General features: G+C 49.4%; 1 protein-coding gene across 1 annotated transcript in view; it reads left to right on the top strand.

The window, feature by feature from the left end:
• The window catches only part of ACOXL (acyl-CoA oxidase like), a gene marked incomplete at both ends in the record, with an annotated part of 80,297 nt that extends 55,243 nt beyond the window's left edge, over nt 1-25,054 (top strand). The window contains 3 exon segments of the mRNA XM_081101523.1: nt 8,958-8,992; nt 9,743-9,798; nt 24,885-25,054. Coding sequence (XP_080957649.1) covers nt 8,958-8,992; nt 9,743-9,798; nt 24,885-25,054 — 261 coding nt within the window.
• Between the last annotated feature and the right edge of the window lie 2,884 nt (nt 25,055-27,938).

Below are 27,938 nucleotides of genomic sequence, written 5' to 3'. Positions count from 1 at the left end.
GAAGGGGTTGGGGGGGGGTGGCGGGAAAGGAGAGAAACATTGATGTGAGAGAGACATTTTGACTGGTTGCCTCCCACACATGCCCAACTGAGGGTGGGGAGTGAACCTGCAACCCAGGTACGTACCCTTGACTGGGAATCAAACCCTTGATCCTTGGGTGTGTGGGCTGACGCTCTAACTACTGAGCACACTGGCCAGGCTATATTTTTCTTTTTCAATAATGGATCTTCTACACCTTTTTAAACAGCTGCTTTCATATGTCACGGAATGCCTCGTTATGGGTGAAAGGAATTTTTGTTTGTCTATTTATTTGTTTTGTGTAATATTAGTAAAAATTAGATAGAGGAGAAAGTAGGTAAAAGCTGGAAGTAAAGTATTCTTCTTGCTTTCAAGCAAGTTCCTTAAAACTATGCTTGTGTTTTACATGAGAAAGAGATTTTCTTTCCTGGGAGTTTGCTTCGGACTCTGGTGGGGCCTGGGGTCAGCGTGGGTCAGCAAGCTGCGGCGGGCTCTCTCAGCTCTGTGACGGGCTCTGAAAGGCCTTCCACTTTCTGGCACTAACAGACCAAATCCACCTTAGAAACGTCCCGAAATGCTTTTGTGATGGACGGCACTGGCGGGCGGCCCCTGCTTTTTCTCTCTGGTCCCTTGCATGTTCCTTTCTTCTCTTCAGCCTCTTCCTCCTCTCGGCCTCCTCTGACCTCATCCAGTTTTTCGTGTAAGTGTGGGGGTTTGGCACTTCATGCTGGAGGCGCACGGCACCCAGCCCACGGCGCGCGGGTTCCCTGGGCATGGAAGTAGGCTTTCTCAGAAGCGTGTGTGGCTTATTCATGTCAGATACCCTCCCGTTCATATCAAGAGAAGTAAGGAAACACCAAAATCCACAATTATCTTATTTGAAACCTAACACCTAAAAAAGTACATTCATGGACAAGCTGTACGAACGCAGCGGTTCCTGGAGCGAACTTCTGGGCAGCCCTGTTTCTGGGGGCCGGACACAACGCCGAGTCACCAGGTCCAGCTGCACCTCCCTGGGCTGCCACAGGGATGGCCTTAGCCACTTAATGACGACGACAAAGATGACACCGGCCTCCTAAAGCCCTTCCGGTTGCCGGGCCTGCCAGCTTCTTCCCTCTGTCACAGGCCCTCTTTGCGGGTGGAGCGGTGGGGGGGGGGGCGGGTGTGAGGGGAGGGTGTGGGGGGGGGGTGGGGGTGGGCGCAGGGGCTCCCTCCACTGCCAGCACCTCAGGGCGTTGTTGCTGGGAAATGCCTTGCAGAAGTGGTCCAGGGCTGTCACTGAGACCACTCTAGACTCACACATGTTTTTAATTTGGGCAAATTGGGGGCCACGCAAGTCCTTGGGGAACATCTCCAGGGTCCCCCAGCAGCGCTATCACTTCAAGTTCTCAGTGATGGTGCCTGGCTTAGGTTCCTGGGGACAGTGGGAGGAGCAGCAGCAGAATCGGTCTGACTTCTTCAGTCATTTGGGGCTTAGAGACTTAAAAACAACCTGTTTTTTCAGGCTGGTTAAACAACCACCGCCTACAGTTCAATGTTAGTTCAATGCTAATTTCCACTGATTTCGCAGCTTGTCCTTTGCATCAGGTCTTGAAAGCTTTTGATCTGAATTACCGACCAGGTTTCTGACAATCCTGGAAGGAGCCTGCACAGTGTAGCGGCCCCTTCTTTTCCGAATCTTCAGTGTTTTGTTGTTTTTAAAATTTAATGTTAAGGGACAAGGAAGGATCGGGAAATAAACTCAATAATGAAATGAATGTCATGAAATAAACTCCGTAATGAAAGCGCGCTGCTGCTTTTCTTCCTCCTGCCTTTCCCGCTGTCTTCTTTCTCCTTTGATGGGAGTGACAGAGAGGCGTGCGGGGTGGGGCGGGGGGAGCCCGTGAGGCTGGCCCTTGGCCTCCACGAAGCCGGCCCTTGTCGACAGCATCCCGTGGCCCTCGAAGGGCGTGGGGCTCTCCCTGCCGAGTGGGTGGTCACCGGGGTGCACCAGGAGGCCTCCCCTCCCAAAGTTCACCCTGGGCCTGCCAGGGCCCCAGCTCACCGCGGCTTCGCTCTCTGACGTTGGGTGTGGGACGCTGAAATGACAAGAAGAGGCGTGAAGTGAAATAGTTTTACTGTGAGCTGCATCGTCATCATCATCATCATCATCGTCGTCGTCACACCACTTAGTGAGAGTTCCTCTGTGCCACGTGCATGCTAAGTCCTTTCGGGGTTTCCTCGCCTGGCGGACTGGCTCCCACACCCCTGATTCAGTAGGTCTCCGTCAGGCCCGACGATCTGCATCTCTCACAGATTCCTCGGAGATGCTGAGGCTGCTGCCGGTCCTCGTCTCTGAGCTCTAAGGGAAGCTGCCTAAACCACCCATGAGACAGCGAGCACTATTCCCATTTGACAGTGAGGAAACCGCACGGCAAGGAGGGGACTGACCACGAGGCCCCTCGCAGCTGAGCTGACCACATCTGTTGGTTCAGCACGGTTCATTTCTCGGAGGAGGTAGCACAGGCAAGCCCCAGGCAGGTGCCCTGGATGAGGATAGTGGTTGTGGTGTGTGTGATGGGGATTTTGAGAGTCAGGCATGGAGGGTGGGAAGCTCTGGGTGATGCCTGAGGAGGACTGGCCCTGGAGGCACCGTGGGGGGAGCAGCGGCCTGAGCGGTCCAGGGAGGAGGATATGGGGGGACGGGGAGCGCCGGCACGCATGGTTCCGTTTATGTGCGATGCTGTCCATGCCGTGCCTCCTCTCCCCTGCTCGCTCCTTTTCTGTGTCCCCATAAAACGGGGAAAGAATCGGATAAAAAGAGAAAGAGAAAAAGAAAATGCAGGAGGGTAATGTAAACTTTTGGAGTTTATTTTGCAATGTTCTACATCTTTGGAATCTTGAAATTAAAGGGAAGTAAAATAAAGGAAAGAGTTCACATTAGTCTACGGAAGGGAGGGAACACTCAGAAATAATACAAATGCGTCTCCCAGGTTTGTCACAAACGCATGAAGTCAGGCCTGGAGCTTGGGAAAGCCGAGGAGAGGCCAGCAGGGCGGCAGGTGTGCAGAGAGGCTGCAGACTGGCGGCCCGCTGGCCCCCGGCCACTGACATGTTTTGTTTGGCTCACACAGTATTTGAAAAATATTCAAATCAGTTTAAAACGTGGGAGGGTTTTTTTTTTAGTTTTTTTTAGTTTTTTTTTTTAACAAAACCCTTGGTTTCCAGCTTTTCTCGAGGGATGAGGAGTGCCAGTGTCAGGGCTGTGGCTGGTGAGTGGCCCGGTGAAGGTGCCCCTGCCAGCACGCCACGCCTGGTCTCGCACGATCTGAACTCGCACTCCGAGCTGTGCCCAGCTGGGTGGCGCGGGGGCTGGCACTTCCTGGACTCTTGCCCCTCCCCTGCCCCGTCCACCTGTGTGGGAGAGCGCCTACTGAACACCCAGCACAGTGGACCCATAAGAAATAGATTCGCAGTATCAGGGGCACCTCGGACAAGTGGGCATCGGGGAGAGACACTGACAGTCCGTGGACACGTAAGGGGAGCTCCCTCTGGCTTCTAAGACAGTGTCAATGGTTCCCTTCCTTTAAAAACCTTTCAAGTGTGTTTTAGAAATCGGTTTCTAAAATTATTAAGATTATTTTATGAGATCCATGCGGTCTACATGGTCCTTTATAGGGCGTATCCGGCCACAGCTGGGGCACTTCTGGGTGTTTTATGGCAAATTATTCTCAGATTACCCTAATGCAGGAAGGCCTGCCTGTTGTCTGAGCTCCCTGGGTCATATAGAAAGCGCTCGGACTTGATACAAAACAGCTGCCTCGGTCAGCTGTTCCAGAAAGGGAGCACTTCAGGCTGCAGCAGCAGGAGAAAGGTTTCTGTAGCTGGTGGAGATTTTGAAAAATGTTAAATTACTCTTTCCTGGCCATTAAAGTGTGATTTAATTTTGTTATTAACAAATTGTGTAAATCTAAGAAGAACTGCTCCAAATGGGGGTTTGTTAAGTGCTTCCTGGCAATACAGTATGTGCTGGCGGTGTTTCCCAGGGGGTGGCAGCTCAGAACTCCCGCTGACCTCCCTGTCCCTGGGCCTCAGCCCTGCTGGGCCGGGGTCAAGGGGCCAACCCCTCCCCTCCCTCCCCCCTCTCCTCAGGGTCCCTGCTGAGACCAGCAACAAAAGGGTCAATTGTCTGAGGCCTCCCTTTGTCTCAGGGGCTCTATGGGCCTCTCTGAATGCCAGTGTCTGTGCACATGGGGTATGAATACCTATATGAATGTATATGTGTGTGCATGCAAGTATTGTGCATGCACAAGCACACACGAACACACATGCTTATTAATGAGTGCACTCACGTGCATGTATGAGTGTGTGAGCATGTGTGTATGCACACATGAGTGGGCGCTGTGCATGTGCACATGTGTGCGTGCATATGTGTGAGTGTGAAAGTGTATGCACACTAGTGTGCACATGTGTGTGGGCATGTGTGTGTTGGGTATATGTGTGAATACATGCAGTGAGACTTGCTTAAAGGATGTCTGAGTTGCTGATGCTTCTAGGTGGGCCTGACTGGCTGACAGGGGTTCCTCGGGCGGAGGGGGCAGGGTCTCCGGCCAGCTCTCAGTGATGGCCAGCTGCCTTTACCTGGTCCGTGCTGTGGCACAGAAACCTCAGAATTTTCCGTCCCCTGCCTCCTCCACAGTCAGATAATATGCCGGAGTGAGGAGCAGGCACCAGAGGCTCCTTCTGCCACTTAACTGGCTTCTTTGCCTGTTCCAACCTTGGTTTCATGGCGAGGCTCACAAGGACGGTTTCAGACTGTTCTAGTATGTTCTTAGAGCTGCCTAATTGGATCCAGTGCATTCCATGAGGGGTTTTAGCCTCATTTGCAGAACGACTGGGAATGCTGCGTTCCCATGCACCCCGTAAGCTGGTTCCCATGTGGCACTGGTGCCTTTGCACGGGCCCTCGCCACCTTGTTTCTGGCGCGGCTGCCCCAGGGCTGTGCGCACGGAGGCCTGCACGTGCTGCGGCCGGCCTGCGAGGTTCCAAGACTCACACTTTCTTCCTTACAGAGGTGTCCTTTAAAAAATGGCATAACACATATTTGATTCCAAAGCCAGGAAAACAGTAATAAAAATGCTGAATGAAATTCACCTTTGTGAGGGCTTCACCTGCAAGCCGTGCTTAACCAGCACTCGGCCGCCCAACAGCCCATCCCGCGTCTTCCCGGGGCTGTCCTTCCATCGCCACGTCCTCCCTGCCCAGCCAGGGCTCCCCTCTCGGCTGCGGAACAGCCGCCAATTAAACCGTCCTCTGGAGCTTACCCACATGTGCCGGCAGGAAAGGTACCCTATAATCAGCCTAACTGTAAGCCAGAACTCTTAACCCCAGGAAGCGTTAGTGTTACCCAGCACGTGAGAGCTATCATTTGCTCGCCGGACCTTTGGCTACAGATTCTGGTTTTATTTCATTCCCCAAATAGTTTCCTCCTTGTTCTTTAATTTTTGATTGCCCCAAAGCAACTTCCTCTGCTTATTGCTTAAGTCCCAGAGAATATAGAAGCTTAGTTGAGATAGATCGTTGCATAAATTCGGGCGAGTGCCATACAACATCAGCTTGTTGTATATTTCATGCTTCACTTTGAGAGATGTGTTGCGGAAAGCTGAGCCCCGTCGCCAGGACAGCGGATGGCCCATCGTTGTTGGTTCTGCACTGGGGTGTTTGCAGGGATGCCAGCAGCGGAGGCTGATTCTGGAGCTGAGTAGGTCAGTCAGTAGCTGGGGGACTCTGTATGTCGGGCTGGACAGAGTCATTGGGCTTTTATTTTTTTTTTTTATCTCAGCGACGATTTTACTTCTCCTCACTCTCTTCGCCATGGCCCGGAGACCCTCCTGGCATCTTGCAGGACCCAGGATAGTGCCACAGAAGTCACCGCACCTCCATGGGGGCGACATCAAAGAAATCAGCAATGATGTGTTTGGTTATATTAACTGCAACATAGGTAAACTCTTTGCCTGGAAATATTACCAGTGAGGCTTGGGGTTTTAACGGCTGTGAGTTCCTTAAACTAGTGATTCCATCGTTCGAGCACTAGCGGTTGAATGAAACTCATGTAGTTATCATGGCTTATGAATGTTTTTTACATGATAAAGTACGTTCTAAGTTCCAAAAACTAACTTAAAAATGAGATTTTGGAAAGTGACAACATTTTCATAAATAGGGTATTGCTTATATAGAGAGGCAGTTATTATATATAGTTTTTCCTGTTAGGCAGTTAGCAGTTGAAATAGTTGGCCTGACTTTTTAAAAAAATATATATTTTTATTGATTTCAGAGAGGAAGGGAGAGGGAAAGATAGATAGAAACATCAATGATGAAAGAGAATCATTGATCGGCTGCCTCCTGGATGCTCCCCACGAGCCTGCACCCCAGGCATGTGCCCTTGACTGGAATCAAACCTGGGACGCTTCAGTCTGCAGGCTGAGGCTCTATCCACTGAGCACAACCAGCTAAGGCCTGGACGGACTTTTCCATGGTCCACAACTGACTTTGTGTGAAGGAGCTGAGGGCCAGGCCCAGGCCTTGTGACTGGACCCCTAGTTATGCCTGAGAGGTTTCCACCACACCCCCAGAATAGAGAGCGAGTCACTGGGTCGCCTGGGCCCTCACTGGTGCTGTGCCCAGTGGTCATGCACACTTTCTCTCTTTTTTAGTTTTTTTTTTAAATTTAAATTTTAATTATTATTTTTTTTTAGAGCGAGAGGAAGGGAGAGGGAGAGAGAGAGAGAAACATTGACGTGAGAGGGGAACAACCATCGGCTGCCTCCAGCACATCCCCTACCAGGAATAGAGCCAGAAACTGATGCCCAACCAACTGAGCCACACCATCCAGGGCACACACTTTCTCTTTTTAAAAAATTTTATTGTTATTTATTTATTTATTTTTATTGTCTAAAGTTTTACGTATGTCTCCTTTTCCCCCAGTGGACACCACCCGACCCCCCAGCCATTCCCATCCCGGGCAAGCCCCCACTGCTCCAGTGTCTGTGTCCATTGGTTATGCTAATATGCATGCATACAAGTCCTTTGGTTGCTCTCTAATGCCCCCCCCCCCCCGCCATTTGTCTCTGGATCTATTCTTGTTCATCAAATTATGTTGATCATTATATCCCACATATGAGTGAGATCATGTGATATTTATCTTTCTCCGACTGACTTATTTCACTTAGCATAATGCTCTCCAGTTCCATCCATGCTGTTGCAAATGGTAAAAGTTTCTTCTTTTTTATTGCAGCATAATATTCCATTGTGTAGATGTACCACAATTTTTTAATCCACTCATCTGCTGATGGGCACTTAGGTTGTTTCCAAATCTTAGCTATTGTAAATTGTGCTGCTATGAACATAGGGGTGCATATTCCTTTCTGACTGGTGTTTCTGGTTTCTTGGGATATAGTACTAGAAGTGGGATCACTGGGTCAAATGGCAGTTCCATTTTTAATTTTTTGAGGAAACTCCATACTATCTCCACAGTGGCTGCACCAGTCTGCATTCCCACCCGCAGTGCAGGAGGGTTCCTTTTTCTCCACATTCTTGCCAGCACTTGTCGTTTGTTGATTTGTTGATGATAGCCATTCTGACAGGTGTGAGATGGTACCTCATTGTTTTGATTTGCATCTCTTGGATGATTAGTGACTGTGAGCATGTTTTCATATGTCTCTCGGCCTTCTGTATGTCCTCTTTTGAAAAGTGTCTATTTAGGTCCTTTGCCCATTTTTTGATTGGATCATTTATCTTCCTTTTGTTAAGTTGCATGAGTTATCTATAAATTTTGGAGATTAAACCCTTATCTGAAATATCATTGGCAAATATGTTCTCCCATGCTGTGGGCTTTCTTGTCGTTCTGTTGATGGTTTCTTTTGCTGAGCAGAAGCTTTTTATTTTGATGTAGTCCCATTTGTTTATTTTCTCCTTAGTCTCCATTGCCCTAGGAGCTGTGTCGGTAAAGATATTGCTGCAACATATGTCTGCTATTTTGCTGCCTATGGAGTCTTGTAGGATTTTTATGGTTTCCCGTCTTGATGTCACATGTGATTCACAGGCTTGCTGCCTTGCTGTCCTCAGAGCTATGGCCTGCTGTCATCAAGCTTATGGAGTCAGTGTGACCCCTCAGGGCGACCCTGCCCAGGTGGTCAGTCCCCTGGGGTATGGGAGACAGAGAACAGTGGTCCTCTTCTAATGCAAACCTCAGAAGCAGCACACAGAGCAGCCCCATCCTCAGTTCTTTATCTCAAGAGTTGAGAGAACCTTGTTTTGCTCATAGAAACAGAAAGTACAGTGGTGGTTGCTAGGGGCTGGGGTAGGGAAATGGGGGGATGCTGGTCAAAGGTACATACTTCCAGTTTTAAATGAGCAAGTTCCAGGGATCTAGTGTACAGCATGTGACTATGGCCAACAAACTATTACGTGCTGGAAAGTTGCTGAGAGCAGATCTTAAGTGTTCTCAGCAAACAAAGATAATTATGTTGCTGAACATGGTAACGTGTGGTAATCATTTCACAGTGTATATGCTTATCAAATCACCAACTTGTACACTTTAAATGTGTACAGCCTTATTTGTCAATTATACCTCAATAAAGAACGTTTTAATTTTTTTTTAAAAGAAAAAAAGGGGGGGAAACAAAGAGCCCTGTTCTGGAAGTCTTTCCTGAGGAGAGATGCTTTCTGTTCAGTCCACAATGAAATAGTGGAGGCTTCATAAAGACCCTTTCAAAATGTGATTATCCCCTAAAAGCTGAGTTGAAACTAAAGAGCTATTATTAAAATGTGTTATTTATGAAGTATTCACCATGGGGCATAATAGGAAACTTTTAAAAATTATTGACCACATTAAATTAATTTTCTGGTGACTTCAGCATATTCTGTATATTATTTAATGTGTATTTCTCTCTTAATTGCAGCTTGGGTTGACGATAGCCATTCGCTACAGCCACAGGTAAAGTTTACTTTTTCTTAAAGGAATATGCTTGCTGGCGTCTGGCAGTATTGGCTTGCTCCAGTCTGCAGGCTTTGAGCTTCATGTTGGTGGCTGCTCTCCCCATGATGTCAGTGCCGCATCCATCAGATGACATTGTTCTAGTTGACTGGCAAGAGTTAGCTGCTGTTTGGAGGAATGAGGCTTTTATGTGAAGTGGCGGTAAGTAGCATGTTGCTTTTAAAATAAAAAGTATGTTCTAGGGCAGGGGTACAGAAGTGAGCAATGTACTTTGTCCAAGAGTGAGAACCGAAATTGGGGGTGTCCTGCGTGAGATGCGAAACCCGAGAGCCAGGGGAGCCCTGGCCCCTCCACGCCGGCCCCCGCCCGTCTCAGGTCCATCTGAGAATGGGCAAAAGCCCCTAGTTTTATCTCGTGGCATGATTTCTACCTTTGTCTCAATTGCATCATATGTTTGAGTCCATCTTCCCCCTTTGCACACATCAAAATGTATTAAGGTGTTGAATTAATTAAAATGAAATCCAGTTCCAGCAGAGGGGCCACACGCAGGTTCCTCTTGTCCGTAAATCTACTGGGCTGACAGCCTCCGGGGAGCACCAGCCGCCGGCGACAGGCTCCACCTCACCTTCCTGGGCGCAGCTCAGGATGTCAGGCCAGCTCTCCACCAACAGCCCTGGTGTCTGCTTTCACAACGAGTTTGCCTTCTGCAAACGCTTAGAACCACTGTGTGCAAGGCTCCCATCTCCGCAGGAACTGGGCAGTAAAGTGGGCCATCACCAAGACCTCTGACAGCTGCTGTGAGCTGTGTAGGTGAGAGTAGGAGAGGGCAGGAGTGAAGCAAAGCATCCGTGGAGGGCGTTTGTGGGCTCCCTTGGAGCTCAGCTGCTCCAGAGAAGCTGGCCATGGCTGTTATGTCTTGGAATCCTAAGTGTGCCTGCCCAGGGCGGCTGCACGCCCTTCCCTGTGAGCACCGCCGAGCCTGCAGCCTGCAGGACGCACCGCTGCTCTGCAATGAGGACGCTGGTGTGGACGGTTGACCTGGACTTGAATGCCTACTGGACACGGGATGTGGTGTGTGTGTGTGTGTGTGTGTGTGTGTGTGTGTGTGAGAGAGAGAGAGAGAGAGAGAGAGAGAGAGAGAGGTGGAGGTTTTTATCGTCTCCCTTGCCCTTTGGTGTGACTTTTCTCACGTGAGTCCTGCCTGTGAGGGGAAGCAGCTGCCTGATTCTGCAGGAGGCCTACAGGTGCCTCTTCCTAGGAGAGCTCAGACCTTGCTCTCATTCGTTTGGGGAACAAAATGTGCTCTTCCCGTGGTGTCGAGGGTTACCCTGTGGTGGCTCCGAGCAGAGTTCCAGCTTAGGCAAACGCCCAGTCTGTGTGGAGCTGGAGAAGAAAGCTTTCTTTTTAACTTTGTCGCACGGAGGACTTTGCCCAACCATCAGCCTTCCTGCAGGGGTAAGGTAGACCTGCGGGTGGCTGGGCGGTGCCTTTGTTCCTGTGCTGGTCCCTGGCCCAGGCCTTTGTTTGTGAGAAGATCCCTGCTCCTCACCCAGGGCCTGGTGGGTGCCTGGCGGCATTCTGTGTTGTCACCAACACCGCACTGGGCTGGTGGAGCCTTCTCCGGGCTGAGCATGTTCTTCCTCTGGGAAGGGAGGATGTTCTCTTACCACCAGCTTGGCAGCAGGTAGCATGCGCCTCCCATGGTTGAGGGCCAGGATGTGCTCTGGGAAGGAGCACTTGGCTTGGATTGTGAATGGCTTTCCCTCCGGGCCTTTCCCCAGAGCAGCCCAGCCTCGCTGAAGAAATGTGGTTGAATCGAGTAGAAGGGTGGACCCCAAGCCACAGCCCTGCAGGAGCTAAGGACAGGAGCACCTTCGTGATGAAGGGAAAGAGGAATGTCGACTTTAGACAGGGCAGAGTTTGCTCCTCCTGTGGCCTCATGTATGGAATCTGCCCCCGTTTCTATGGCTGCCTGGTGTCACTGAACTACCGTCTATCATGCTCTAGCACTCAGTGGGTCAGAGGTGACAACAGAAGTTTGAACCCGCTGCCCAGGCCGGGTAGCTCAGTGGTTAGAGGGTCATCCCAATATGCCAAGGTTGTGGGTTTGACCCCTGATCAGGATACACACAAGAATCAATGAATGACTGCATAAATAAGTGGAACAATTGATGGTTCTATCTCTCTTCTCTTTCTAAAATCAATAAATTAAAAAACAAGATTGCCACCACCAATCCAATGCCAACAGGAGTCCCCAGTCTGGGGAGAGGTAAAAGGAGACAACATTCAGGTGAACATTGCAAACCCGGAAAATGCAGCCTCTGGGGGAGACGGGGTGTGCTCCCCTGAGACAACGGGAGGCTGCTTATACAGAGAATGTGCTCACCCTGATTGGTTCATTTTTTTTGCAAATGAAGGATCCAAATTTATGAAATTTGATTGGTTTACATAGCAGTGTCTTGATTGGCTGGAATCGTGCATCCTGAATGTTTGTTGTGAAGTCACTCCGATTGGTCAGTAAAAATACAAATGAGAATATAGCTGTGCAGCTCCAATTGGACAAATGGAACAGGTCTCAGCCCATTGGACAAAAGATGATTGTAGGAAGTCCTTTAAAGGGGTTGACCCAGCCGGCTGGAGCACAGTGCAGGAGGCTGGCAGCCCAGTCTGCCAGAAATGGCTGCTAGACTCTGGTTATGAATTTGAGCCCACAAGGAGTCCTTCTTAGCAGGTATATTCCTTCTCGGGGTTAACAAAGACTTGGAAAGGGCAGTCAAGATGGCTTATACCTACACACACTAGGATGAATAAAACAAAAAAATGTCAAGTGTTGAAGAGGATGTAGAGAGTTTGGAAGCCTCATACACTGCTGGTGGGAATGTCAAATGGTGCAGCCGCTAAGGAAAACAGTCTGGCGATTCCTCAAATGATTAAACACCATATGAGCCACAATCCACTCCTAAGTATATACCCAAGAGAAATGAAACATATATCCATGCAAAAATCTGTACATAAATGTTCATAGTAGCATTACTCATAATAGCCAAAAAGTGGAAACAACCCAAGTGTCCATCCATTGATGAGAAGATGGATAGAGAGTGAATGGAATATTGTCTGGCCATGGAGAGGATTGGGGCTTGGTGCATGCTGCAACGTGCAAGAACCTTGAGGATATGCTGGGCGAGTGAGGTTGGTCACAGGGGTCCCTGACTGTATGACTCTATTAGTGTGAAGTGTCCAGAGTGGGCAGGTCTGTGGGGGCAGAGAGTGAATTGGTAGTTGTGGGGGTTTGGGGGGGGGCAGGGAATGGGATACGGGGAGTGACTTCATGGTGCAGGGTTTCTATTGGGGATGGTGGGTTGTCCTGGAATCAGATGGCTGTGATGGCTGCACAGCTCTGTTAATGCTTTAAGACCACTGAACTGTACACTTTAGAAGAGTGAACTTTACGGTATGTGAATTATATCTCCATAAGCTAGTATTTAAAAAAAAAGATGGCTTGTGTCTGCTCCACAGACTGTGGGGCCTATGCTGGAAGCCTCAAGACCGGGAGCAAAGTCATCTGAGGGCTCGGTCACCCGTGTCTGGTGGCTGATGCTGGCTCGGGGCTGGGCGTCTGTCCCTCTCCACATGGGCGAGTGCAGCTTCCTCACAGCTCAGGGGCGGGCTCTCTTTGCGTGAGTGTCCCGGAAAGAGAGAGGCCGCTGGCAGCTGTCTCCTGTCTGTGGCCAGCCTTCCACCTACGCTGTTGGTTGGAGCAGTCACAGACGAGGCCCCACCTCGCAGTGGAAGGAGTGTTGGCCACATTGTAATAAGAGCGTGAGAGGTGGGAGATCTTCATGCGGCCATTTTTGGAAAATGCAATTTGTCACTCGGTCAAGTGTTGCAGTATTATTTGGAGGCCTTGTGGAAAGAGACTGAGGACACTGTTTTCTTCACTTACGAGTTGGAGGCACGATGAGCATGTGTGGTGAAGACTTCAGGGCAGACACAGCCTTACGGGAGGAAGCAAACCCACCGGAGGAGGCTTCTTAGAGGAGGCGAATCTGTAACACTCCTGTTCCCCTAACGTGGGGGAGTGGGAGGCGGGCCCAGCGGCCCAGGCAGCTGCCCTGGCCGGCTGATCCTGTGGGTCGTTGAGAATACAGTCTTAAATGACTGTGGGACATCAATTGGAGGAGAGGCAGAGTGTGGGGAGGGTGTGGAGGGACGGGATTGAGCTGGGCTGCCTCAGTCTACAGTCTGCAGCCTTAGCAGTTCTGTCTCAACCACAAACTTTGATCGCACCCCTCAGAACAACAGCCCAACACAGAGCTGGATGGGGTCAAGGGGAAGGTCAGCAGCTGTCTGTGGTATGTGAGCAAATCTCTTCGGGGTCCAGGTTCCTCCCACCCAGGCAGCACAGCACGCCCTCCAGCCAGGCCACCTGTGCCCTCACACGCCCTGTGCTGTGTGTCCAGGAGTGTTTGCTGTCCTGTCCCCTGTCCTGGCTCTGAGGTGTCAACTAAAGAGCAGGGAATCATGGATATTTGCATATGTACAGCAGAAACAAAAATCTAAAGTTAGAAAGGAAAGTAATGAGATGAAGGAGGAGGAACCGAGGGGACATCTACTGAGACTCCCCTGCAAGCTCCGAGCTCCTTTACCCGACTCGGGGGCTGGGGACCGGGTGTGGATGGCGGCACCATGAAGCCGGTATTCACAAGTGGCTGCCCACAGCCTCTGCGTGTCCCCTGCACAGGAGTCGGAAGACTTGGGGAGCAGAAAGGGTGGTTAGGAAGCGATTGCCATCACTCACGGTTGAAGGGCAGGCTTTTCTGGTTGGGCTGGGCCTCTAACCGTGTCAATGTCCGAGTCGCACATCTGATTCACAGCAGCCAAGGTGACGGCATCCCGAGGAGCATTTGACCTTTGCTATCAGCATCTTAAAATAACGAAGGCGTTATTAGAGGTTGTGTTTTCCAAAACTTACTTCTGAAATGTAAGGAATTCTTAAAGTCCCAGGGAGCACAGCAGCGTCTGTAAATTGTGTGTGTGTGTGGCTGGGGCTGGGGGGGGGGGGGGGTTAGAAACCCCATCTTCTGGGAAACCCCTCATGTGCAGGAAGATGGCACTTACTAACATGTCACCAAGAGCCATTTGCAGGCCAGGCCCCACCTGCCCTCGCCTGCCGTCTGTCCTGTCCTGGGGTGAGGTGCCCAGGGGGATCATCTTCCTCTCAGAGGCCTGCATGGCGCTGCCCGCTGCGTGGCTCTTGTGCCCCTCCTGCTGTCTGGCCCTGTCATCTACCTCTGTCCTCAGAGAGGAGGAAGATGAAGGGTGTGGGTTTCTGGTTGTGTCCCCTCTTTAAAAGTCCTACTAGCTTATTTAGATTAATTGAAACTGCCATCCTTTTGTCGATGACTTAATACAGTATCAAACTTACCATTTCAACCCTTAAAAAAGGTTAAAGAGTGTACGGCTAGTTCAGTGGCATTAAGTACAGTTGTCCCTCAGTCTCCATTGGGGATTGGTTCCAGGACCCTGCCCTGCCCAAGATACCAAGATCCATAGATGCCCAAGTCCCTTATATAAAATGGCGTAACTATAAAATAGCATGTAACCTGTATCTGCGTGTAGGTGACAGCAAGCTGAGCCTGAACATCACTTCATGCATGTGGATTCAGCGCAGTGCTTGGTATGTGACAAATTCAAGTTTTACTTTGTGGAACTTTCTGGGATATTTTTTTCTTCTGAGTCCGATCTGTGGTTGCTTGACTCCATGGATGCAAAAACCACAACCATCACTACCATTCACCTCCAGAACTTTTCATCATTCCAAACTGAAACTCTGTCCCCATTGAACCTCTCCATTTCCCTCTCTCACCCTCTGGGAACCCCCATTCTAGTTTCTGTTTCTGAATTTGACTACTCTAGGAACCTCATATAACTTGAATCATACATGTTTTTATTTTTGTGACTGGCTTATTTCACTTACAGAATGTCCTCAGGGCTCTTCCATGTTGCAGTACATGTCAGAATTTCACTCCTTTTCAAGGCTGCATAATACCCTATATAATAAAGAGGTAATATGCAAATTAACCCCCACGCCCTCACAAGATGGCTGCCTACAACCAGGCTGGCAGAGGGGTTCGTGAAGGACGACCAAACAACTGAACAAGCAGGCTGTGTGGGGCAACCAGGCTGTGGGGGAGGGTGGCTCTGAGGGGTGACCAGGCCAGCAGAGGGGAGCAGTTGGGGGCAACCAGGCAGGCAGCAGGTGAGAGAGGGATGCCTGACTGCCAGTTTAGGCCAGACCACCGGGATCAGGCCTAAAATGGCAGTCGGACATCCCGCAAGGGGTCCCGGATTGGAGAGGGTGCAGGCTGGGCTGAAGGGACTCCTCCCCCCGCCACACACACACATGAATTTCATGCACTGGGCCTCTAGTTCCATTATAAGTATATATACATTTTGTTTATCCCATTCATCAGTCAGTGGATACTTGAATTGCTTCTACCTTTTGGCTATTGTGAATAATACTGCTATGGACACATGCAAGTATCTCTTCCATACCCTGCTTTCAATTTGTTTGAATGTTTATCCACAAGTGGAATTGCTGGATCATATGGGATTCTCCTTTTAGGTTTTGAGGAACTGCCATTACTTTTTAAATGGGGGTGTATCCTATGCCTTTATAGTTCCAGGTCATTCCAGACCGTCTGCTACTGATAAATGGTTTCCATGGTCCTAGCTTGTTTGGCTCAGTGGATAGAGTGTTGGCCTACAGACTGAAGGGTCCCGGGTTAGATTCTGGTCAAGGGCACAAGCCCAGGTTGCAGGCTTCATCCCCAGTAGGGGGCATGCAGGAGGTAGCCGATCAATGATTCGCTCTCATCATTGATGTTTCTATCTCGCTTTCCCTCTCCCTTCCTCTCTGAAATCAATAAAAATATATTTAAAAAATTATTTAACAAAAAAATGGTTTCCATGTCCATTGTTGCTTTGACCCAGAACGCACCTGATGGAATTGATGGCTTCCTGGGTCCTCTTGCTGTGGATGGGGTATCTTCAGAAACAAGGTTTGGAACATCAGGCTCTAATCACCAGGTCTGTTTCCAAAATTCTAACAGGAGGGCTGGCGCCAAGAGAGATGGTGGAGGAAACCCAGCAGCCTCCTGTAGTAGGTGAGGGCAGGTGAAGGAACAGGAGAAGGCAAACATGGTTCCAAGGTAACAACATTGGAGGATGGTTCACTTACGAAGAGGAATGAACTGCAGGGACTCAAAGGACATGAATGTGGGAAGAAGTCACTATAATTCTCTAACTTTAGTGGCCAGGCTGCTGCAGACACACAGGCAGAGCTGCCTGGAGCAGGAGGCCCTGGTGGATGAGGGGCTCCAGGCTTGAAGGGGGGCCTGGTCCTGTTTCCATGCATGTGCATTGGTGCCTCTGCTATCACATCTCCCTTGTTACAATGAACATGCTCAGAGGTAAGGAATCTCCCTGCCCACTAACCCAGGCACACCCTGCCTCTCCCACTCTTGTCCCCAGACATGGTGGGTCAGACTCTAACTCCTGCCAGACCGGTTCCTCAGACCTGTCTGTGTGGTACAGGAGCACGCACGCGCATGTGTGTGTGTGTGTGTGTGTGTGCGTGTGCGTGTGAACATCGTGTGGGGTAGGTGCTGAGGGGTGAGGAAGTAGGGAATGATGATGTCTTGTTCTGACTGTACAGATGTTCAGGGTAAAGAAGAGCATCTTCCCTGACCACCTGGGTGCTTGACAGCAGGTCCTGCACACGTTTGGTTTATTATCGTGGAGTTTTCATTTATTTTTGTAAAGTCAAGTCGTTTTCGCAGAGTGGAAAATTGTCTCTTGATGTTCATTCCCCACTGTTTGGCTTGAGGTTTTCGGGTGGAATCCACACGGTGGTGACAGCTGGGTAACCCCCAGAAGTGCCCTTTGCAGATAACAGCTCTCGGGGCCCCACCACCCACACAGTGGGGAAATTGTTCCCCACTGCGTGGGTGTTTTGTTTTTTCTTTCTCGGCAAGATTGAGAGTTTAGATGATCTTCTGCCTCCTGGCGGGAACCCCGCGGCCGTGAACCGGGCCCAGAAGTGACTATGCCGCTTTAATGCTCAATCTCTGACACTGTGGAGAGGTCTCGGGACCCAGCAGCGTGGGGTTTTGCACGTGGCAGTTAGGCCCACATTTCCAAGAAAAGCTCAGAAAAGCAGAGTGTGAGAGCAGCGAACTGACCCCTGACAGAAGTATTTTGTTGAGTTTTTATCATTTTGTTGGTTGTCTTTTTTTTCTTTTTTAATTCTCACCGGAAGATATTTTTTCCATTGATTTTTACAGAGAGTAGAGGGGGTGCGGGGAGAAACATTGATGTGAGAGAGACACATTGATTGGGTGCCTCTAGCATGCACCCTGATAGGGGCCGGGGATGGAACCTGTAACTCAGGTACCTGCCTTTGGCTGGGAATTGAACCCATGACCCTTCGGTGCACAGGCTGGTGCTCTAACCACTGAACTTCGCCATCCAGGGTATTGTCTTTCTTTAATAAATAAGAAAGGGAAGCAGATTCTCATTCGGCTCTGCTCTAGTTCAGTGGACGCCCACAGAGGCGTGACTTGATAGACGAGCTTGAAGATGTCTCTTTCCCACAACTGACTTCGTGTGGGTTTTATAGGCCCTAAGAAAGGCCAAATATGGTCCCCTGGTTACAGGTACCAACCCCCTAAAAGTCCTTGGAGTCCCCCGAGGCTGGCAGGGGAATGGGAGAAGCAGGGAGCCTGCATGTGGCCACAGGTGGGCAGGGTCTGAGCGTCCCTGAGCTGGTGGAAAAACGTGGGTCCGAGACTGAACAGTCACCCCAGACGGCCTTCCGTGCTGGTTTTGTGAGATCTCAGAGGGCCGACCAGGAAGTGAACGGGTGGTGCTTTTGTGTTCTGATTCAGATTCGAAGCGGGGTTTGGAGTTCGCAGATGAATCAGACGCGTATTGAATGGGCAGGCGGCATCAATGCACAAATGAAATTGTCGTCTTGACATCCCAAGGGATGAAAAGACAAGAAACAGGCCATGGGCCCGTTGGACTTTGATTCTGAGTGTTGGCAAACCCCTCTCGACTCCCATTTGCAGCTGGTTTGATCTAGCGGAGACAGCTGGGGGAGACTGTGTTCTCCAAATTTTGTAAAAATAAACAAAGATGCCTTTCTGCCCTTTCTTCCCCTACCAGAGCATAGTTGTTTCTGTCACTGGGGTTCTCCGCTGACTGTTCCATCTGTCTCTCTTTCAGGCTTTTCAGATTTATACATGGGGTTGCCAAGAATTTTATTCAACCCCAGTGGCAGAATCTTAATAGCAAAGCCATCTTTCCAAAGGCTGCATTTTTTTAGTTGACCTTAATATAAAATATTGTCCCCGGAGAGCAGACTATGAATATTCGTAGATGTCTTGAGTGATATGCTCTTACCTAGTGATGTTCTTTTTTAAAAATATTTTTTATTGATTTTAGAGAGAGAGGAAGGGAAAGGGAGTGAGAGAGAAGCATGGATGTGAGAGTGAAGCAGCAATCATTGATTGGCTGCCTCCTACACACCCCATCGACACCCTTTCGGTGCACAAGGCTATGCCCAACCAACTGAGCCACACTGGCCAGGACTAGTGTCGTTCATGAGGGCCAAGGTTGTGTTGTTAGTGATCACGACAGAGCTCAGCCTGGGGTTGTGAATGTGCTGGCTGAGCTGTAGGTGCTTTCAGGGTCCAGGGGAGCAAGGAGATGGCTGTGACATCCTGTGCCTCTCCATCACTTTTATTTTTTTTTAAATTAAATCTTTATTGTTCAGATTATTACATTTGTTCCTCTTTTTTCCCCCCCATAACTCCCCTCCTCCCAGTTCCCACCCCACCCTCCACCCTCACTCCCCACCCACTGTCCTCATCCATAGGTGCACGATTTTTGTCCAGTCTCTTCCCACATCTCCCACACCCCTTTCCCCCACAAGAATAGTCAGTCCATTCCCTTTCTATGTCCCTGATTCTATTATAATCACCAGTTCATTCTGTTCATCAGATTATTTATTCACTTGTTGATAGATGCGTATTTGTTGTTCATAATTTGTATCTTTACCTTTTTCTTCTTCTTCCTCTTCTTAAAGGATACCTTTCAGCATTTCATATAATACTGGTTTGGTGGTGATGAACTCCTTTAGCTTTTTCTTATCTGTGAATCTCTTTATCTGACCTTCAATTCTGAATGATAGCTTTGCTGGATAAAGTAATCTTGGTTGTAGGTTCTTGGCATTCATCACTTTGAATATTTCTTGCCACTCCCTTCTGGCCTGCAAAGTTTCTGTTGAGAAATCAGCTGACAGTCGTATGGGTATTCCCTTGTAGGTAACTGAGTTTCTTTCTCTGGCTGCTTTTAAGATTCTCTCTTTGTCTTTTGCCCTTGGCATTTTAATTATGATGTGTCTTGGTGTGGTCCTCTTTGGATTCCTTTTGTTTGGGGTTCTCTGCGCTTCCTGGACTTGTAAGTCTATTTCTTTCACCAGGTAGGGGAAGTTTTCTGTCATTATTTTTCAAATAGGTTTTCAATATCTTGCTCTCTCTCTTCTTCTGGCACCCCTATAATTCGGATGTTGGTATGCTTGAAGCTGCCCCAGAGGCTCCTTACACTATCTTCATATTTTCAGATTCTTTTTTCATGTTGCTTTTCCGGTTGGGTATTTTTTGCTTCTTCGCATTTCAAATCTTTGACTTGATTCTTGCGCTCCTCTGGTCTGCTGTTGGGAGTCTGTATAATATTCTTTATTTCAGTCAGTGCATGCTTAATTTCTAGTTGGTTCTTTATACAACATCGAGGGTCTCATTAGATTTCTTGAAGATCTCACTATATTTATCGGCGGTCCCACCAGTCTTTTCAAGGGCCTTACTAAGTTTATCGGCAGCTTCTAGACAGCTCTTGAGAGATCTTAAAAGTGTGGTTCTGAACTCTATAGCCTCCATTTCTGTCAGCTGTGTCCTGTTTCTTTGTCTCCACATTTTTTATGCTTTCTTGCTGCACCCCCTTGTGGTCTTTGTGCGCAGTCTTGTTGTAGTTAAGCCTGGATTGTTGTAGGTAATACTGGGGGTGGGGGGATTTGACCTCCAGGCCAACTGTCTGTGAGAATCAGCTGTGTCTGCAGTGGGAGAACGTCTGTCCTCTAGGAGGTGCTAATCTAGCCTTTGCCGCAGGCTATCCCTCAAATGCCTCTGTGCAGGGCTTGGGCAGGGCGGGTCTCAGGGGATCAACAGGGCAGGCCGAGCGAGCAGTTATGGCTGCTCTCAGTCCTGTCCCCCAGAGGCTCTGCCTCTCAGAGTCCCAGCAACTGCTGCAAACCTCGGAGAGAAAGCTGCCCTCGAGTTCCGACCGATGCCAGACAGTCCCGCTTCTCCCATTTGAGTCTGGGTCCCCAGAGACTTGCCTGGAACTGGAGCTCAGAGCCTGAGACTTCCTCCGGATTGAAACAGACAACCGAGCCCTCAGCCACCAGCCCGCTCCGCACGCATCTCCGCACCTTTGTATTTTCCTCACTGCGCCTCCTCTGAGTCTCAGTATGCTTTGCTCTTTCCTTCTAGTTGTAGAATTTCCCCTCAGCCAGCCTTCCTGTGGTTCTGGGTGAGGTCCTTCCGTCTTTTAGCTGTATTTTTGAAGTGGTTGTGCGAGGCAGCAATCTCCGGTGTTTACCTATGCCGCCATCTTGGTTTCTCTCTCTCCATCACTTTTAATCTCATGTCTGGTATCATGTTGGTAGCCTTGTCCTTTAGGGACCTTCTGGTCCAGGCTCTTGGCTGTTTGCCCAGCCAGACCCGCTCATCATGTCTGCTGCACATCCCCAGGACCGTCTTAAGGGAAGCTTCTGCTGGTCACCAACGGGATTTTTCTCAAGCACAGATCTGATCATGCCTCCCCCCAACCCACTCAGAAGCTTCCGTGGGCTTCTGTGTCCACAGCTCAGAATTCAGATTCTCAACATGGGATCCCAGACCTCATCTCAACCCACCTCCTCCCACTGAGCAGCCCTGGGCTTCCCGCCTCCCTACCCCTCGCTCTTACTCTTTTCTTTGAGGAATTAACTTCCCCTCATTCTTCTGCGTTAGTGAATTCCCACTTGCTGCCCAATGGCTCTTAGAAGTCAATGCCTTTTCAAATATTTGTCAAGGAAACATGCTCCTTTCTGTCGTTAGGTCTCGGGCTGCTGAAGGCCAGACCTCGAGTCTATGTCTTTCCCCTTCTGTCTGAGGCAGCAGATTGGAGAGGCAGTTTGCACTCCTGCCCCCCCCCCCCCCCCCACACACACACACCTCTGCATCAGAACATGTGCACTCCACAGCCTAAGGGCCAGTCGGCAAAGCCATCCTGTGTGGGTGGGCCTGGGAGGAACTGATTAGTCTTTCTTTTATAATACCTCTGAAAAATGACCACTTCTTTCCTTTTAAAAGGATAAGGCACCCAATTCAAATTGTTCTGGAGATTCCACAAACCCAAATTAAAACGAATATAAATTTAAATGTTTTATGTAATGATAAGCTAATTCAAAAAATGACAAGTTAATTCAAAAACTTATATGTGACTATACATTTGAAATTTTGAAAAAGAACACGTTGGAAGACTTACACTGTCCAATTTCAACACTTATTGTAAAATTGCAGTCAAGACAGTGTGCTATTGGTGCAAAGACAGATACATGGGTCAGTGAAAGAGAGGAGAGTCTAGAAGGAGAACCCACACATCAATGACCAATTGATTTTCAACAGAAGTGCCAAGGTAGTTCAATGGAAACACACAATCTGTTTAACAAACAGTATTGGTACAATTGGACATCCATTAAAACAAAAAACAACTCACGCCTTTAACTCATACCTTATAACATATACAATAACAAACAAAAATGGGCAATGGTCGAAAGTAGAAGGTAAAACTAAAAACTTTATAGAAGAAAATGGCAGAAAATCTTTGTGACCTTGGGCCAGGCAAAGATTGCTTTGGACACAAAAAGCATACACTGTGAGCAAAAAAAGTTGGTAAAATGGGTTTTATCAAAATTAAAAACATCTGCTCTTTGAAAACCACTGCTGAGGAACTAAATGACAAGCCACAAAGCAGGAGAAAAGAGTTTCAAAACATGTACCTGATAAAGGACTAGTGTCTAGAATATGTGTAAGACTCTTACAGCCCTTTACCAAAAAAAGGAATTTAATAAATGGGCAGAAAGTTCTTGAACTGACACTTTACTGAAGGAGAGCTGTAAACAACACATGGAGACATGAGCTGCTCAATACCATAAGATCATTAAGGAAACACAAAATAAGACCGCGATGAGGTGCCATTACACATGAATCAGAATGGCTTAAAACAAAAAAACAACCACACACCAAAAAAACCCCCAAACAATTTCCTCAAACAATAACAAAACACAGAACTCCCAACACCTGACAATGTGAGGGTGCTGGTGAGCACATGGAGTAAGTCCGACTCCCAGACTGCTGGTGGGAAGGCCGAAATCGATCTGGAAAACACCCAGTGGTTTTTATGGGGTTAAACAGTACCGGACCATACGACTCAGTGATTCCACTCCTGGGGGTACGACACCGAGACATGAAAATGTCTCCCACACAAAGACTCATGTTCCAATGACTATAGCGATTCTTTTTTTTTTTTAAATATATTTTATTGATTTTCCACAGAGAGGAAGGGAGAGAGACAGAGAGTCAGAAACATCGATGAGAGAGAAACATCGATCAGCCGCCTCCTGCACATCCCCCACAGGGGATATGCCCGCAACCCAGGCACATGCCCTTGACCGGAATCGAACCCAGGACCTCTCAGTCCGCAGGCCGACGCTCTATCCACTGAGCCAAACCGGTTTTGGCGACTATAGCGATTCTAATCAGAATGGCCCCACACTGAAACCAAACCCAGTTGCCCTTCCGTGGGAAATGGATAAACTGTGGCCGATCCACCCGGTTTCCTCAGCAGTAAAAAGACGGTAGGCTGAGAGAGGGAAGCCAGACTGGGATGCATGCTGTGTGATTCCATCCGTGTGACATTCCGGAAAAGGGAAGCTCAGGGAAGGAAACAGATCAGCGGTTGACAGGAGCAGGGGGAGGGGTTATTAGAAAGTGTAGCCGAAACCGGTTTGGCTCAGTGGATAGAGCGTCGGCTTGCGGACTGAAAGGTCCCAGGTTCGATTCCGGTCAAGGGCATGTACCTGGGTTGCGGGCACATCCCCAGTAGGAGATGTGCAGGAGGCAGCTGATCGATGTTTCTCTCTCATCGATGTTTCTAACTCTCTATCTCTCTCCCTTCCTCTCTGTAAAAAAATCAATAAAATATATTTAAAAAAAAAAAAAAAGAAAGTGTAATGAGTGGTTTCTGGGGGGCGATAGGCATATTCTAAATCTTGAGTGTGGTGGTTACATGACTGTACAGTGGTTTTGCTTTCCATGGTTTCATTTATCTGTGGTTAACTGCGTGCGATATGAAACACTAAATGGAAAATTCCAGAAGTAAACAATTCATACATTTTAAATTGCATGCTGTTCAGGTCGTGTGATGGAATCTTGCACCGTCCTGCTCTGTCCTGCCTGGGACGTGAGCCACCCCCTTGTCCAGCATCTCTGTGTTGTAGCTATAGATACTCCCCACCCACTCACCACCTGGGAGCCGTCTCTGTGATCAGATCGGTGCTGTGATGTCGCAGTGCTGTGGGCAAGTCCCCTATTTTACTTAATAATGTCCCAAAGCGCAGGAGTAGCAATGTTGGTAACTAGGATATGCCAGAGAGAAGCCATACAGTGTTTGCTATAGATCAGTGGTCAGCAAACTCATTAGTCAACAGAGCCAAATATCAACAGTACAACGATTGAAATTTCTTTTGAGAGCCAAATTTTTTAAACTTAAACTATATAGGTAGGTACATTGTTATTAACTTAATTAGGGTACTCCTAAGGCTTAGGAAGAGCCACACTCAAGGGGCCAAAGAGCTGCATGTGGCTCGCAAGCCGCAGTTTGCCGACCACTGCTATAGATGAAAAGGTGGAAGTCCTCAATTTAATAACGAAAGAAGAAAGTTGCCTGCTTAGATTGCTAAGATCTACGGTAAGAACGAACCTTCTATCATGAAGTTGTGAGGAAGGAAAAAGAAATTCATGCTAGATTTGCTGTCGTACCTCACACTGCAAAAGTGATGGCAGGGCATGTGCTGAGGGCTTGCGTAGGTGGAAAGGGCATTGCATTTGTGGGTGGAAAACATGAGCAGCATGTGTCCTCATGGGCCGCAACGTGTTTTCCAGAAAGCTCTGAGCCCTGGCGAGGTCTTCAGCAAGGGAATCCCTAAAACAGTGGCCACAGTCATGTAACTTATACGGCATATTGTTACAATTGCTCTATTGTATTAATTACTGTTCACCTCTTACTATGCCTAATCTATACACTAAACCATCACAGGTATGTATGTGTGGGAAAAAACAGTGTATACAGTCTCAGGCACCTCCTGGGGGGTCTTGGAATGTATCCTCTGTGATAAGGGGGACCACTGTATATGTTTGTCAAAACTCATGAAACTGCAACACCGAAAACCGGTGAACTTCACTGTTATTGGACGGCACCTCAGTGAACTTGAATTGAAGAGCGCTAAGGCTGGGGGAGCCTGGCCACTCCCGGAGCTGAGGCCACCTTGTCAGAGGCCACGCTGGGCATCCGGTATCCATGCGCTTTGGGGATTCAGCAAGTGGAATTACGTTGTGTTTGCACTCCCGGCACCGGGCTCGGATTTTACGGTTTTGCTCACTTTGGCGTTTCTCCTAACTGGGCGCGTTAGATGAACTGCACCCCTGTGACATGCTGGTCTTTCTAGGCTCTGACGTGGACCCGCTCACAGGTGCAGGCAGGCCTCTGTCAACCATGGACGCTCAGATGGAAAAGCGCCTGAGTGAGGCCCTCTTGGCGGAGGCGGTTCAGCCAGAGGCAATCGGCTTTGACCTTCTCTTCATCACAGGGCTGCTGCCAGGGCAGGGGGCCACCTAAGGCAGTGGTCCTCAACCTTCCTAATGCCGCGACCCTTTAATACAGTTCCTCATGTGGTGGTGACCCCCAACCATAACATTATTTTCGTTGCTACTTCATAACTGTAATTTTGCTACTGTTATGAATCGTAATGTAAATATCTGATATGCAGAATGTATTTTCATTGTTACAAATTGAACATAATTAAAGCATAATGATTACTTACACAAACGATATGTAATTATATATGTGTTTTCCGATGTTCTTAGGCGACCCCTGTGCCCTGTGAAAGGGTCGTTCGACCCCCAAAGGGTCGCGACTCAAAGGTTGAGAACCGCTGATCTAAGGGCTGCCAGGGGCTGCAGGGCCGGCTCTGCAGTCTGTGGTCCACTGAGCCGTAGGGGCTGGTTTGACATGCGGGCTTGGCCTGCTCCCCTCTGAGAAGCGAGCTCCCAGGTGCGGGTGCCTGAGGTCACGTTCCAGGAAGCCCTGCTCATCTCATCCATCGCCATCCATCTGGAAAAGGGACTGGCCAGAGACCCAGGCGGTGGGTGCAGCTGTTTGCAGATGTCACCAGTGACTAAGCAGTGAGAAGGCAGCTCCATGTTGGCCCCTGGCCGTCGAGGCAGATGTGGCAGGCGTCACCCCATCTTCCGCTCGGTTGCTCCCTGAGAGAGTGCCCTGCAGCGAAGTAAACCTGTCCCTCTCCCCTCCCCCTCCTTTTGTAAGGTGGATACAACTGCTTGTCACAGGGGCTCATTCTGTTTGTGACAGCACCCAGCTGGGTAGCGCCCATGGTGAGGGGGTGCTCGGAGGCCCAATGTCTACAGCATTCCTCCCCCCAGAGTCCAGGCTCGCCCATCCACTCTCATGGTGTTGGCCTCTTGAAAGAGGTGACAGACACGTCTAGTGTTTACTTATTTACACCCTCCTCGTCCAGTGGCTCTAAATTGGCTGCCCCGACTCAGGGAGGGTGCTCCTGGCATCCCGTGGTTGGAGGCCAGGGATGCTGCTTACCGTCTGCAGACACAGGGCGCCCCACAGGGCACATCCATCGGCCCACTGTGACCAGTGCCAAGATGAGAGGTGCTGCCCTGGGCCCATCTGTAGGGTTGGCATGTGCTGGGTTGGCTTTTGTGTTGACCAAAGCTCCAGTGTTCCCTGGAAACCTTTTCATTCCATTTTGTTTGCTTGCTTGTTTGTCTAAACAGAATTAAATCGCTTTCAGTGAATTGCACAAATGCTGAGTGGCAGCTCCCGAAGCCCACTTCTGCGGTTTGTGCAGCGACTTGGAGCTATGCACCCACAGCCAGGCTCACCGGTGCCCGTGGGAGCCCGCCCACCTCCACCCCTGGTTTGGCTGTCATCGGAGACACACAGGAGCAAGTCCTGCTCTGTTGATAATCCACAAGGTGTGACAGGTAATTGGAAGGTAATTGATTATTTTGCCTTGACTGTCCTATTTCAGTCTCCCTTCCTCCCCTCTTTAAATCTTAAAATGAAAAAGAAATAAAACTTGGGACATTAAAAAAAATTCCAACTGAATGTAAATTCATTTCTTTGTTCATTCCTATTGAGTGTCTATCATGACGTCATAGAGGTTAAGTACACGTCTGCCTCCGGGACCGGTGGGAACACTGCACGATGCAGGCTGTAAGGGGAGTGCTCAGAGAACTAGGGCATGCGTGTGCGTGTGCGTGTGCGTGTGCGGGCCTGTGCGCAGGTGTGTGTGCTGTCGTCCACTGGTGGGCTGGAGACAGCTGCTGGAGGAGGGGCCGGAGACTGGCAGGCAGATGTGGTGCAGGGTAGAATTGGCCCCATGGTTACAATTCCCACATGACCCTCCCTGTGTATCTGACCTTCCTGGCAGAGGCTCAGGAAGGAGGTGGGACCTGTGGTTTTACACCAGGGGGACGTGGGGATTCGAACTCAGGTCATTGACTCCCAACAGAAGGTGTGTTTCCCAAAGTGTGGCAACAACACCTCTGGGGGTCCGGGGTGGTTTCATGCAGCTCACAGCCGAGATCCAGCCCAGCCCTGGGGCGGGGTGCTTGTTCGGGGTCATCGGCAGGGACTACAGCCTGTGGGCTGGAAGGGCAGACGATGCTGATGGAAACCTTTCTTCTAAAATAAATGTATTTCCGTAAGAGCAGAGCAGGTTTATGGAGGAGTGTGAAGGAGACTTCAGGTGGGATGATGTGACAGAAGCCGTGGAGGGCCGCCCAGGTGGCAGAGTCTGGAGAGCACTGCTCGACCCTGGGGAGCGGCCCCGCTCCCAGTGATCCGCGAGGGACCAGGCTTCATGCATTTTCTGTCCCCCCTTGGGAAAGGGAGGAGACTGTGGCCCTGCCCTGGGGGGTAGGGGGATGTCAAGAGTTCAGAGACTACGGCTCCTCTCAGCTGCCCCCACCTCGATGCCTCCCACGGAGAGGCTGGAGTGGGGTCGGGGAAGGAGCGACCAGCCTGTGTTCCGAGGCGCTCTCTTCCAGCTGAGGCAGCTGACTGACCTCCAGGGGCTGCCTGGTTTGTTTGAAAGGGTACCTCTTGGCATCTTCTTTTTAATCACATGTCCTCTGTGATCAGAGTAGGGAGGGAAAAAAAGAAATGTGAGGTGTGGGAGACAAAACTGCCTAAAAAGGAAAATGCTATTGTTTCTTCTTTGATACTTGTTACTTTTATTTCAGTTGCCAACAGTTACCCCTGACCTTAAAGCTGGTCTTGATGTGGCTGAAATGGTTTTGAGCTATGCTTTAGACCAGCGGTCGCCAGCTAGTGGTCCGCTGCGGACCTGGGGTGGTCCGTCAGGTCCGAAAGGTTGGTGACCGCTGCGTTTAGACCACATGCTGCATGCTTCCCCGTTCACTCTCCCAGCCCCTACAGTGGACATCACTGTCTTACAGATGGG

This window comes from Myotis nattereri (assembly GCF_964212035.1).
Source record: "Myotis nattereri genome assembly, chromosome: 10".
NCBI classification, from domain to species: Eukaryota; Metazoa; Chordata; class Mammalia; order Chiroptera; family Vespertilionidae; genus Myotis; species Myotis nattereri.
This window is presented reverse-complemented; position numbering and strand designations above follow the sequence as displayed.